The sequence below is a fragment of the Acomys minous genome (assembly GCF_964271855.1).
Source record: "Acomys minous genome assembly, chromosome: 1".
NCBI classification, from domain to species: Eukaryota; Metazoa; Chordata; class Mammalia; order Rodentia; family Muridae; genus Acomys; species Acomys minous.
In genome coordinates, this window is record NC_140483.1 from 15,939,273 (window position 1) to 15,954,021 (window position 14,749).

Sequence of the window (14,749 nt, forward strand, 5' to 3'; positions counted from 1 at the left end):
TAATACAGTGTCCGGGACATGACAGTCTGACCAGGCTGGCTTGGAGATTTTTCTCTCTGTCTTGTGTCCTTGAAACTGCAAGAGTCACCAGCATGAGAACAGGCTGCTATGCTTTGGCAAAATGTGCCCTCGAAACTACAAGATTGTTAAAAGTTGCATTGTGAAAAAAAAAGTTGCATTGTGAGGCTGATGAGGGAAAATTATTGCAAAAGATAATTCTGCTCTGTCACAGTTTAATCAATGCTGACTGAACTTAGGACCAAGGGGAAATTAAAACATGTGTCACGGACAAAAATGATACGATCTGTGTTTTGAAACAACATTCATCCCTCCCTGCCCACTTCTGAGGTCTGCCATGTAGGCAGGCTGCAAACCTCGCCTGATCCACCTGCTGCTCTTGCATGCACCCAACTTCAGGCCCGTCCTCACACGGGGCTGGAGCCCGGCAGGCACTCGTCAGTCTCAAGCCACACATACATGTGCCATCCCACCAAACACATTCACGCAGGGCCTGTTCTTTGAGTTGTGCCTGCAGCAGACCTTCTCAGGACTGAGCATTTCCCAGCAGTTGGCCTCAACCCACACAGCCCTGTGGGAACACTCATGACCTGAGTGCAGGTGCAGGCCGGGGTCTTTCAGCAGAAAGCTTTTCTCTTGGATTTCCTCACTGCTCAGGCAACCTGGAAAGCAGGAGGAAGGCCATGCTTTACCCTTTATAACAGATACTCTCTCTTGATGGATGCTCTGGTGAGCCCTGGGAATAATGAAATGAGACAGCTCCATTGCCGTTTTCAAAGGCCAAGCATGAGGCGGAAATGAGGGCATCTTTTTTGTTTGTTTGTTTGTTGTTTTGTTTTTTGAGACAGGGTTTTTCTGTGTAGCCTTGGCCGTCCTGGACTTGCTTTGTAGACCAGGCTGGCTCGAACTCACAGTGCTCGGCCTGCCTCTACCTCCCGAGTGCTGGGATTAAAGGCGTGTGCTACCACCGCCCGGCATCTCTTGAAACAAGAACAGGAATGTGCCGTCACTGATTCAGTTAGGACCCAGCATCCTGCAGGAGGAGCCTGCTCAGCCAGCTCTGCTGTCATTTGCTTCTGTCTCATTTCTCAGCTGAAGTTTTCTTCTTGGGATTGGCACACAGCGGCCCCACAGTCCCTGCACACAACTCCCTCTGCTTCCTCCGCTCTGTAATCCACTTCCCGTTCTTCCCTTGAAGGACTTTGTTACTCAATTTGACTCATTTCCTATCGAGGCCTGGGAAGTCTCTATTTCTTTCCCATGTTTGCTTCAGACTCCCCAACCTGGGTCCAGCCTGGCTCCTTTGCCCATGCTGCTTTGTTAGCAGAAGTTAAGTCAGCCTTCCTTTCCCTGGATAAGCTTTTTACAACCCAGATCCAGGCTCGCGGTTTCTTCTTCTCTCCTTTAAGGGTCTCTTTGGCTTTTCCTGCTCCCAAACAGGAAGTACAGGCTTCAGGTCTCAGAAGTTGCTCCTTTCGCTCACACACCCAGGCAGATCCCAGCACAAGCACGCTCTTCTCCAGCTTCGGTCTGCACCCTGCTCTCCAGAGCATGCGATCTCACCCTCAGCATTTCCTAACTCTCTGCAGTAGCTTCCAATCTCTGTGACCATATTTGTGTGTAGGAATCTGATCAGAGCCCCCCCCCCCACCTCCCCAGGGAAAGGTGAACAGGAGCCCTCCAGCCTTCCTAAGACTCTTTAGCCATGTGTATGGCCCCTCCGCACATGCGGTGTCACAACTTGTCTCGTGGGTCAGTGGGAGGGAGGAAAAGAGGACAAGAGACGTAGGGACGTGATGTGTCGTGTGTGCCCCTGATGCCAATCACGGCCCCTGGCTCTGATACTTTTGACTGTCACCTACTGAATTCTAGTAGGGAATAGAAACATCACCAGGCGTGTGTTTTTACACAACAAGGAAGGGAGGAGATAAGGCTAGAGAGGTGGCTCGGTGTTTAAAAGTGCCCGCTGCTCTCCCAGAGGACCTGAGTTCATTTCCCAATGCCCACTTTAGGAGGCAGGCTTACAACGCCTTGTGTATCTCCAGCTTCAGAGAATCCAACACCCTCTTCTGAGTTCCGTGGGCACCAGAACACATGTGCATGGGCGGGCAAGTGTATGGGTGTGTGTGCGCGCGTATGCAGCCCCCCCACCCCCATTTTTTAAATTTAAAATTTAAAAGAAGAGGAGGTAAAGAAAAAAAAATGATGGATGAAATGCAAGCATGGTGATTAAAACCATTGTAAAGAAAATAAACATAAATGTTCCCTTTAGAGAGTCTAGGCCCAGCAGTAGCAAGGAGCTGGCCGGTGAACCTGGACCTACGCCACTGGCTAGCACTAACAAGGCATCGCCCTTCCGCTCCCAGCCAGAGTGATGTCAGGGACAGCAAGGTAGAACAAAGTTTGCATAAATTTTAGAGTCTCAAAATGCCCATCTTCCATTGAGAAATCATTCAGCATACAAAGAGCCAGGCCTAATCTTTGAAAGTGGATGCCAGCTTTGACCTAGCAGTGCAGTAGAATCATTAGACAGCAATTTTAACAACAGCCTCTGTAAAGACGCTTCAGTAAGCAATTACAAACACTATCAAAACAAATGAGAAACTTGGAAAGTCTTGATGGAGACAGGGAGGATGCAAAGGAACAGACAGAAATGTAGGAGCTGATAAATTCAGGAAGCAAAGTAGAGTGGAGGGGAAACTCAGCAGCAGACAGTGGGAACGGGGTGACTGCAAAGTAAAGGGCAGAGAGATAGCATCTACCCATTCTAAAAGCAAACATGCAGGGAAGAAAGCATAAGAAAGCCTCGGGGACCTGGGGACTGGTAACTAATCACATCAGCCTTGTGATATTAGACCCCTCCCCCCAGAAAGAGAAGTGGGGTAAATTCAGAAAGCACTGGAAACAATAATAGAGGCATCCAAACTAGAAAAGAAAAAGTAAACACAATAAAACATTATATGTTGAAAACATATAACCATCACATTATAACTATTAAGCTAATTAGCAAATTAGTACAATCTAAAATCAACATTTATAAGTCATTTGAAGTTCTATACACAAACAAAAAACGTTGAATGTTTTCTTTTGTAATGCCATAAAATACTTAGAAGTTAGCCAATGTGATGAGGGAACGATATTAAAGTATAAAAAATGAGACCTCGTGCTGGTGGATCAGAAAACTGAAGATGTCAGCATTGCTCAGAGTGATATGCGCATGCCCATGAAAAGCCAATTATCTATTTTTTCAAAATATAAAAATCAATCCTTGCTCAACCATGTTCATAGCAGCCTTATTCATAATAGCCAGAACATGGAAACAGCCTAAGTGTCCCTCAGTAGAAGAATGGATAAAGAAACTGTGGTACATATACACTATGGAATACTACTCAGCTATTAAAAACAAGGAATTCCCGAAATTTGTGGATAAATGGATTGAGCTAGAAATGATCATAATGAGTGAGTTAACCCAGAAGCAGAAAGACTCAAATGGTATATACTCACTTATATCTGCATATTAGCCCAAGGGGGATGTCCCACGAAAGCCTTCACTTACCAGGAAACTGGGACAGAGGGGAGGACACAGTCATAGGGGAGGGGAGTAAGGGGAAAATGGGAGGGAGGGAAGAATGGGAGGATACAAGGGATGGGATAACCATTGAGATGTAACAAGAATAAATTAATTAAAAAAATTTTTAAAAGAAGAAGAAAAAATCAATCTTAAAATTCACATGGACACTCAAGAGACACCTCCCTCCCCAAGAAAATAGCCAAAATGAATCTTTAAAAAGAACTAAGCTGGAAAATTCCAATTCCTGATTTCTAACTTACTACAGAGCTATAGTAAGCAAAACAGTGTGTTACTGGTATAGAGATGGATATATAGCCCAGAGTCTACACAATAAAAAAAATGCAGTAGACCCTCACACATATGGAAAAGTAACTTCAGTAGCATCCCTCACTAAGGAAAGGACATCACTTCAACAAATGGTGTCAGAGAAACTGATGTCCACATGCAAAGGCTGATGTGAGAGTCCCCTAACCATAGACAGAAAATAACTCAAATGGATCCAAATCCTAAGCAAAATAGCTAAAACTATAAACATATTAAAACAAAGAAGGAAAGCATCAAGACATTGAGTTTAGCAGTGATTTCTTGACGACGACGACAAAAGCCTGGGTAATTAAAGACCAAGTGGTCGACGAATGGATTTCATCACAATTATAATCATTATGCATAAAAGGCAATCTATCAACGGAGCAGCATGTTAACTATAGACACACAAGAGCATAGCATTCAGCCCTAGAGTGAAGCTCTCAAAGGTGCTCTATCCTGATGAGCTTTGAAGGCATTACACTAACTACATACAACAGGCATGCGCTATAAATTCTGCGTATGTGAGGCACCTAGATTAGCTGCACACAGCAGAAGGCAGAGCGGTGTTACCAGGCTCTGAGGGCAACGCATAGGGTGGGTGCTTGTTATGTAGCAGGCACATCTTCCTGGCATGGCTTGGTGCAGATGTTCAGCTTGAGGGTGGCAGGCACGGTTGCCCAATCATGTAAATGTGCCTTTACCACTAGCCAGCACATCTAACAACGGCCAGCATGGCCATTAGTTAGGGTTTCTATTGCTGTGACAGCTGCCCTAACCAAAAGCACCTTGGAAAGAGAAAGGTTTATATCTCATCTTACAGTTTATAAATCCATCACTGGGAGAAGCCAGGGCAGGAATTTAGAGCGGGAACCTGGAGGCAGGAACTGGAGCAGAAGCCACAGAGGCGTGCTGCTTCCTGACTTGCTCTTCCTGGATTGCTCAGTTTGCTTTCTTATACAACCCAGGATCACCTAACCAACCCACAGTGGCCCTCCCACATCAACCATCAGTCAGGAAAATGCCCCCACGGCCTTGCCTATGGGGCAGTCTGGTGAGGGCATTTTCCCAGCTGAGGTTTCCTCTTTCCAAATGACTCTAACTTGTATCAAGTTGGCATAAAACTAGCCAGCTAATTCTGTCTCACCCAGGTTCACTACTCAAATAAAACTAAAACCCAAAACAACTCCTTGGGGTGACAAGAGGATAAAATGATTCCGTGCTGAAGGGGCGGGACACCTGAACGAGAGTGGTTCACCAGAAATCCTACGAAAGCGCACGTCGGTTTCAAGTGTATTAGGAGAAAAAAAATTGTTGATCCCCAAACCTGAGTTCAGCAAAGCCATCTTTCAAGCACTGAGAAAGGAAAGCAAGCTATTCACAGTTGTAGGAAAATTAAAAGGACTCGTCACCATCAGATGTCTCCTAGAAGAACTGCCACCCAAGGTCTCTAAAAGGAAAGAAAAATGAGGGAAGAGGACTCTTGGAGCATCGTGAGGAAAGACCACAACAAGCAAAACTATGAATAATTAGAATTTCCTTCTCCTCTTCAGGCTGCTATGCTGACAGTTGAAGCTTTCAGCACTGGGAAGGTAGAAGCAGGAGGATGAGAAGTTCAAGGCCATCCTTACCTACACTGCAAGTTCAAGGCCAGCCTAGACCACATGAGGACTCGTTTCTACATAAATACATAAATCTTTAAGTGACATATTAAAAGAGAGATGGTAACACGGGAGGATTCCAAAAGGAAAGGGACACACACAAAAGGTAGAAAGAATGACCAAACAATAAAATTGTGTATTTAAATTCTAGTGCAGTAATAATTACATTGTAATGATATAGTCTATATAAATTATATAAACTGGTGGTTCTCAACCTGTGGGTCGTGCCCCTTTGGGAGTCAAACAACCCTTTCCCGTGGGTCACCTGAGACCATCAGAAAATGCAGATGTTTGCATTACTATTCATAACAGTCGCAAAACCACAGTAATGAAGTAGCAATTAAAATCGTTTTATGGTTGGGGGGGTCACCACAACATGAGGAGCTGTATTAAAGGGTCACAGCATTAGGGAGGTTGAAAACTACTGCTCTAAATACTCTGAAAGGCAAAGATTAGTAGGACAGATATATTTGAAAGCAGCCCAAGTATGTTCTGTCTTTAAATACAGTGCTATGGGCAGACTGAGAGTGAAAAGACAGGAGAAGATGCACCATGAAATCATAATCAAGATATAGCAGCAATGGCTATGTTATTATCATATGAGTAGAGTTCAAGGCAAAGAAAACTCTACCAGAGACCAAGGAGTCATAGAGTGGAAATGCAGTCAGTCTCCTCAGTAGCTGTAACAACCATAGAGAGCTGCATCAAACCACACAGTTTCAAACAGTGGAAACTGAGTCTGGTAGAGCCCTGCCCTGGGGCCCGAGGCAGGAGGATTACTAGGTGGAGACTAGCCTGGGTACCCTAGCAAGTTCAAGGCCACTTTGGGTACCATAGCAAGACTGTCTCTAAACCTAACCCAATCAAACCTTTAGACCTGAAAGAAAACAGAAAGCTGCGAGCAGAGGTAGATATCACGCCTCTGACAACAGTTGATAAGAACTAGACAGCAGATCTACAAAGACAGAGGAGAGTGCATTTACTACCACTAGTGACGTTTATAAAATACCCTGCTCAAAAGGGCTGACTGGACATCCTTTGCATGTATGTAAAGAACACGTGTCAAAGGCAGTGCGTGCCACATTCTGGGCCAGCTACAAATATCAATTACTGTACAAGGTTCATAAGTGTAAGAGTCAGACAGAGTGACCCTTCTGACCTTAGTGGAATCAAGTTAGGAATCAGTAACAGTGCTTAGAAACAAAAGCAAATCTCCACCTCCCTCCTCTGTCTGGTGTGTGTGTGTCACACAGCACAGTGCAACCCGGGTTGTGCTGTCAGTCTTGGGAAAAGATAAGACTCCTTCAGAGTCTCTCAGGCACTATGTTCATATTTATTGGGTTGGTTCTGGAGCGATGGCTCAGCAGTTAAGAAGGTTTACTGCTCTTGCAGAGGGTCCCAGTTCAGTTCCCAGCACTCACAAGCTACCTTACACCATCTGTAACTCCAGCTCCAGTGGATCTGTTGCCCTCTCCTGGCCTCTAAGGGGACTGCACAAGCATGCAGTACACATGCCTATGTGCAGGCAAACCAGACAACACATAAAAATAAATCATTTAAAACATCATATTAACATAATAAAAATAGTAGCACAGTCACAGCTCATGCGTGTGTTTTGCTTGAATGTATGTATGTGCCATATGCATGCAGTGCCCATAGAGACTAGAAAAGGGCATTAAATCTCCCAAAACTGGAGTTGCAGGCAGTTGTGAGCTGATTTGTCAGTGCTGGGAAGTGAACCCAGGTCCTCTGTTAGAGCAGTAGTTCAGTGCTCCTCACCACTGAGCCATCACTTCCAGCCCCGACAGCCACTCTTTCTGGCGTGGTTTTTGCCAGTGACAGGCAGCCATGAACTCACCACATCTGTAGCCCTCCGTCCTATGGCCATCCCAGCAGTCAGCTGTCCTGTGATGCTCTCTGGGTCCCAGGGTAAATGGACAGACAGGTGATGTCGGGTATTCTGCCTCCCAGATCACATACCCCTCAGGGGGACTGATGCTCAGAGTGAGTCTTGGAAGCTGTGGAGTGGCACGGGGACTGCCGGAAACCTGCTGAGCTCACATGGGCCCTTAGAGACTTTGGGGCTGCCTGCTGCTGTTCAGTGGCTCTGGAGCAGCCTGTGGGCACAGCTCCATGTAATGTCCCCTATGGATGCCCAGACCACCTCCCCTACCACACACTGCTTTCATCTTGGGATGGACAGAAGAGGAAAACTCGCTTCAGTGTCCCCTTGCGGTGACCCCGTCTACAGCCTCTTATCTTGCGCGTCTCTTTTCCTTCTAATTTTATATCCATATTTAAATCATGCTTGGGGAAGTTATTTATTGCATTCCCCAGGCTCAGAGTAGGAAGCATGTAATGAGATCCTTGATAAACTTAATATATTTATATTAAAAATTAATAAGAAAGCCATACTGTTTCCAACTTTAAATCATAATTTGATCTCATTTCATTTTATTTAATACATGGCCACGATTCTAAAATTACTTTTGAAAAAAAGATATAAGATGGAAATCAGTTCTGGGGGCCCTTCCTTTATTTCTCAGAGAGGCCTTTGCCTCTCACGCGGCAGACAATCTACACTACCATTTCCGGTGTGACATTTAGAATCTCTATGTGGGTGCAGCACATCCCACAGGAGGCTTCAGACGAATCCTCCTCCGTGCAAGATTGTATGCAGGCTTCTTTTAAATGATAGCGTTAAAAAAAATACCATTTAATGGAAAGAGAGAAGCTTTTCCCAAACCAGGCCTGCTCCAATTTTATATTTCCTTAGTCTGTTTTATATGCCACCACAGGAAATTAAACTGGAATTGTTCTCTCTGACAAGCCCATGTGTAGCATTTGGGAGGTGCTGAGAGCGGGAGACTCAGCGCTCCCAGCAGCAGTTGCTCTGGCTTGTCCAGGATTTACTGAAGTTCCCATTTGGGGTGGGGCATGAGGTGAGAGGAAACACCCCCTATCTCCCAGCTGAGCTGAAGAGGTGTCCTGAGGGCAGGCAGGTGTTTTCCGCAGGATCATAGTAGACACCATGTCCTCCTCCATCAGGCCTGCCTAATGCTGTCACGTCATTGACACCTGCAAGTACAGGGAAGTTGCTGGCAGACTTAGCACTCTTTTCTTCTTTCTCTCCATTTCTCTTCCATATATGACTATCACCCAGAGAAAATCATATTTATTAATTATCTCTAAGCTCTGGTTTCTACACACATGATATACTTTTGTTCATACACACACACACACACACACACACACACACACACACACACACACACACTATCTTCACATTAGTCCTCTGTCCCTTCCTTATACTTTTGTTCTCTACTTCTAGCCATTTTGATGCATAGGAACACTAGTGTCCCACCCCCATATGACTCCCGTGTTGAGGTCACCAGCAAATGAGTGTGCGCAAAACATGGGCCCCAGGCTGTATAACAAGCCATGTCCAGGAGACCGCTGCTTCTCTCTCGTCAGTGCACTGTCCACAGCTAGAGGATGCACAGGACAGGTAGAGTGGACAGGGGGTGAGCCCTGGGGAGTGGGCATCCCACTCGGTCTCCCCTTAGACCAGGTGAGTTGGAGCAGTTTCTTCTGACCAGGGAGGATGTCTGGCTGGACATTTTTTGCCCTGCCATCAGGAAACAAGTCTTGGCAGTGTGACCATGAGCCCAAATGGTGGCAGCTTCCCTGTTGCCGGGTCCTGCAGCCCCAGTGTGGTCATAGGTCCCACGTCTCCAGCGGAGCTTGGCCTCCCTGCCCTGCTATCAGATGGCAGCTCTGCCCCTTGAGTGCACAGGAAAATTCTGGTTAGGACTGGAACTGCAGGGGGGTAGTGAGGAAGGAAGAATGGAAGAAGAAAGGTGCTCAGGAAAACACAGATCAGCCTTCCACTGTCAGGGTGACAAGAAACCAGCACTGTCATCTAGCTGTCAGTCAAGTCACAGAGAGGCCCAGGTCCTTCCTCAGGGGGAGAACCTGCAGAAACACAGCCATGAAGCAAAGCCTCTGATCTGCGTAGGAGCTGTGAGAGCACACCAGCAGAGGGCGCTGTGCCAGCCGAGCCCTCTCTCAGGGTGGACTCAGGGTCAGGGCTTGTTTGCAGGGGGCTCTCCCAGAGACCAGGATTCCTCCTCCTCCTCCCCAGGCAGCCCTAGGTAAGTAGAGGGGGACCGGACCGCCACCCCAACTCTCAAGTTGAAGCAGTTGCTACAAGGGATCTCTTCAGACCCAGAAGCCTCTTTAATGACAACCATTGTACAGGTCTCTGTCTTAGACCCCAGGATGTCCAGCACAGAGGGCCCAGGGAGGTACAGGGAAAAGAGAATAAAACATGAGGCACCAGATGTTGGTTTTTAATCTTCTCCCAGAGCTTGGCTGCCTGCAAGGTAAGGCAGCTCTTGTCCTTCTGAGCCCAGCCTCCAGATAGGTGTACAGTAATGGAAGCAGGACAGGCACGGTCCCTACATCTGTCCTGGCCCCTCCTGTGGGCCTGGCTCTTAGTGTCAGTTCAGAGCCAGCGGGGCTTTCTTTCAGTTTTCATCCCAACATCTAATTATCACCCTACCTCCTGCCCCTCCAACACAGAGGGGGGGGGGGAGGGAGAGGAGGGCTGAGGGAAGGAGGGAGAGAAATAGGCAGGCAGGCAGGCAGGCAGACAAAGTCCACTGGTTTTCTGTTCTTTAAGCCTATAGGGAACATCTTTACAGAAGCGCAGGCTGCCAGCAGCCATGAGTCTTAAAGCTCTGCTGTCCTGCCTTCAGTCTTCCCCTCGATAGAGGTGAGGGCGTCTGACTTGATAAATGCAGTGAGGACTGAGGGGAGTCTCTTTGTGAGACCCACCCAGCACTTTCCAGCTCCAAAATCTCTATAGCTTTAAGGTGTTTGAACCCAAGAACTCCACTCCTAAGGATTTATCTCAACAAAAAAAAGTAAAAGAAAAACACAAGCAAGTACGCACGCGCGCGCGCGCGCGCACACACACACACACACACACACACCAATAATAGCAACAGGAACAAACTCATAGACTGGAGGATCTGTAGCATATCATAATCAAAAACAGCTGGAAGTGACCTAAATTCTCAAGAGTAGCTCATGCAATGCTGTCTGTAAACGTGGTGGAGTTGCCCACACCTGTAAAGCGGTTAGCTTGCTGACTTCAGAATAGCACTGAGTAATTAGCAGTAGCTATGGCTGCTGGGGGTTACTGCACCTGTTCTCAGTGGGGTGTGGGGATGTTAGCCTGTCAGGGAGCTCATTGCCCCATGCTTCACGGCCTCTAGCGCCACATCTTGAAGAGTCTTTAGAGTAAAGTCTCACGGAATACAGGATACGGTGGCTTTGGATCCCCTCCCCCCACCCCATTCCCTGCCTCCCATTGCACAGAGCATAATGCTGCTTAAACCGTTCACTGCCCCGTAGACAACCATCCAAAGACGCGGAAGAGCAAAGAACAATAAGATTATGCTCACAGCACAGTGTCTGAGCACAGCAGGAGTGGTCTCCAGCCTCTCCACGGTGCCTGGCTGGCTTCTGCCTGGACACCGGGCACAGCTCTGGTGTCTCGGCTTCGAGTTTCCCATCCAGAGCTGCCCACATGTGGCCTCTGCACATGGCTTGGCTTCCTCACAGCTTGGAAGCTGTTGTTTCCAGGGGGAAACGCTTGTGACCAAAGCCAAGACTTCTTTTTGCCTTTAGGTTGCTAATTTCATTTCATTTCTGCCGTGCTCTCATAGTGGATTCTCACAAGCTCAGCCCAATTTTCAAAATATTCTAGAGGTTGAATTTCCAGACTTAGTGACAGACTGGACACAGAAGCTGAAGGAAAGGTTCATCCAAATGCCACCATTGCAGTGGCATACACCGGGAAGAGAACGTGAAATGTGTGTGCATGGTACCTAGGGATTAAGAGCCTATAGGTGAGAATAAAATGCAAGAAAAAAATATCACGGGCCAGCAAGATGGCACAGCACGTGGAAGAGCTTGCCACCAAACCTGGCGGCCCAAGTTCTATCCCTGGACCCCACAGGGTAGGAGAGAACTGGCTCCTTCACACTTTCCTCTGACACTCCCACCCCCCCCCCCACAATCCCCGACCCCGCCACACAAAATAGTTTCAAAACCATCATTAGTAGGAAGTAGCACACCATTTCTTCTTTTGTGTGACGTAATGGTCACAATGAAGCTTATCAAATACCTACCCTAGCCACCTAAACCTGTGCATCAGTACGGTCACTAAAGAGCATGTCAGCCCCGGGTTGCCAAATCTGAAGTCCACCTTCTAAACCCCCAGGCACCACCCATGCAACCTGTATTCTGGTTTTGTGAACCACAGTGCTGCCATCTCCGTAAAGACTGATTGCTCACCTGTGGACCACAGGGCTCCTAGGTCATCAGGAAATGGTGGAAAGCCAGGCGGGGCTTGTCCATTTTGATACTAATCTGTCACCTTTCCTTTCTCCTTAGGCCTTTGACATTATGAAAGTGACCCATGGCCGAGAACACAGCCTGATTGAAGATTTGATTCTTCTCCTGGAAGAATGTGATGCCAACATAAGGGCCTCCTAAGGGTGCCCAGGGGGACAGGGGAGGTGGCGCGCCCTTCATCGAACGCCTTACCGAGGTCGCATACTCGGCGACGTCTGCTGTGTGTGAACCTCGTATAGAAATTGCCATTGTGTTTATGTGGATAGATGTGTCTTTGTGGTGTGTCGTAATAGAGTAGGACTGTTGTAACAAATGCGGAAGATGAGCTTGCCGTCTGGCAGCCTGGCTTCGCCTGCTCACAGGTGGTTTTCATGTTTAAGATCTCAGCTTAGCAAAAATCAAGTGGAACACCAGACAGCACTCAAGAGGCAGAGGCAGGTGGATCTCTGTGAGTTCGAGGCCAGCCTGCTCTACCCAGTGAATTCCAGGACAGCCAGTGCTATGTAGAGAGGCCCTGTCTCAACAACCAAACAGAACAAAAATAAGGTGGAATAAGTTAAAACTTCCTCTTTGGATGTATATAGAGGTAGTTGTATATAAAAGTAATCATTTTCACAAGTGTATGTCCATTTTATCAAGAAACAGACTTTTTATTGTTCTTTTAATTTTATTCACATGTATTGTGCTTACAAATGTGGTTTGCTGTGATGTTTCAATATTTGAGTACATGTGTATGTACAACATGCACCTATCAAAGAGAAAATCTGGCCTCCCTTTATTTTTTCTGCCTCCATGGTTCCCCATTTCTCACAATCACCCACCTAAGTTTTACACATGAGGGAGAGGGTGCAGTACTTGTCTCTGTCCCTGGCTTATTTCATGTGGTATCATTTCCTTCAGTTCTGTCCATTCTCCTGCAGATGGCAGGGTTTCATTCTTCTTTATAGCTGTGTAATATTCCACTGTTTATGTGCACATTATCCTTGTTGGTGAGGACCTAAGGTGAGCACAGCCTCAGCTAGTGTGAATGGCTTCACTGTAGACATGGACAGGTAAGTACGTTTGGGGTTTGCAGGCTTAATTTCCCTTTGACATATACCTAGAAAAGGGGTGCCTAGGTCCCACGGTGGTCCTATTGTCACTTCTCAGATGAGGCTCCATACTGTTGTTCTGGTTTCGGTTCCCACCAACACTGTGTAAGACTTCCTCTTCTCCATATCCATGCCAGCGTGTGTTACATGCGGGTCTTGCCCGCTTTGCTGTTGACTCTAATAGCATTTCAACTGGTGTACGTATTTCACTGGAGTTTCAATTTCCCTGCGACTGATGATATTGACTGTACCTCATGTTTTTGCGACTGTTCAGAGCAGTTGCTCATTTTGTAATCAGATTCTTGTTTTGAATTCCTTACATACGATAAATATATTGTGTGCTGCGGCTATGGCTCCATTGAGAGGATCGCTGGCAGACAATTCTCCCGGGCCTGTGGATCGTCTTTTCCTCTGTTTTGTGTGCTGTACAGAACTTGAGTATAATTGCTTGTCCGTCTTTGGCTTTGTTCCCTTTGCTTTTATAATCATGTAAGTCCATTGCGTGTTCCAGCATCCGAGCAGTCCCATCGCCCTTACTGGCATGTCTCATGCATGTTCCCAGGTCAGACCTTGGCATTTGGCCTTTGACCCATCATGAGCTGAGAGCCATCATGAGAAAGTTCTGCCTCCATCTCCTGCATGTGCGTGTCTGCTTCCCGTGAACACTTTGTGAAAGAGGGCAGCTGCACACCCTGCATGGTTTGGGCACCTCTGTCAAGACTGAGCTGGTTCTAGGCGTACAAGCTCACTCCTGGCCTCTGTCCCTCTGATCCATGTATCTGTCATTACTCTATGACCATGTTGCTGCCACCACCATGGCTCCTTATTGTGTCTTGAAATGAGGTACCATGATGCCTCTGGCCTCATCCTTTTTGATCAAGACTGTGTTGACTGTTGAGTCTTTGGTGAAGAAGCAGAGTTTTGAGATGTTGTCTTTACTCCTATGATAAATAACTACTACGTTATTTCATTCTGGATCCCTCTCCAACACAAGAATCATCTCAAATCCAGGACGAGGCCACCTCAGACATTACAAGAAACCAACATGTCTCACATAAAAAAGAAAAAGACACTGAACTCAGCTCTTTGTGTGACTCTTTCTCCTATTTTATAATTCTTTGTGTGTTACTATTTTCTTAAAACTTTCTTCTTCTGTAATTGCTCGAATTTGTGGTTCAGCGTGTTGATGGGCAGAGCAGGAAGCTCTGTTGCCCTGTAGTAAACTGTGTTCTCATCCCCATCCAAATTACACTGTCTTTCTCTGCTTCTGTTGTCTTTTCTATTTCCCAGCCCGTTGGCCAGCTGCTCTATCTTTCTGCTTTAGATAAATAACAAAAAATATTTTCCTGTCCAAAAACGTTTGAGCCTCGTGTGGCTCACTGGTCTTGGAAGCAGTGTGGTCCTTCGTGTCTCAGTGAGATTCTGGTGGTACATCAGGCAGGTGGCTTGCTGCAGATGAAATGGTCCTGAAATAGTGGGCCTCCATCCACTCCTTATGTTATAGGACCCAGATGCAGGCTGTGGAGGCAGAGCCCAGAGCAGCATCCCTCAGAGGGAGGGAGGCAGACCATCACTGTCCGGGTGACACGTGGTTGTCAGAGCCTGAAGGGGTTAAACCTTCCTTTGTAGTAGAAAAGGAAAACACCAGGAGGCTGGGATGCACCTGCCAAACAGCTAGT

At 46.8% G+C, this 14,749-nt stretch overlaps 1 protein-coding gene across 2 annotated transcripts in view; it reads left to right on the forward strand.

Annotated features, from left to right (window-relative positions):
* SMYD3 (SET and MYND domain containing 3) overlaps positions 1–14,319 on the forward strand; it is a 550,588-nt gene extending 536,269 nt beyond the window's left edge. For both annotated transcript variants that reach the window (XM_084791915.1, XM_084791916.1), the window contains one exon: positions 12,019–14,319. In XM_084791915.1, the coding sequence (XP_084648041.1) occupies positions 12,019–12,120 (102 nt within the window). In that variant the 3' untranslated portion in view covers positions 12,121–14,319. The remainder of the gene's footprint in view (positions 1–12,018) is intronic.
* The last annotated feature ends 430 nt before the right edge of the window (positions 14,320–14,749 follow it).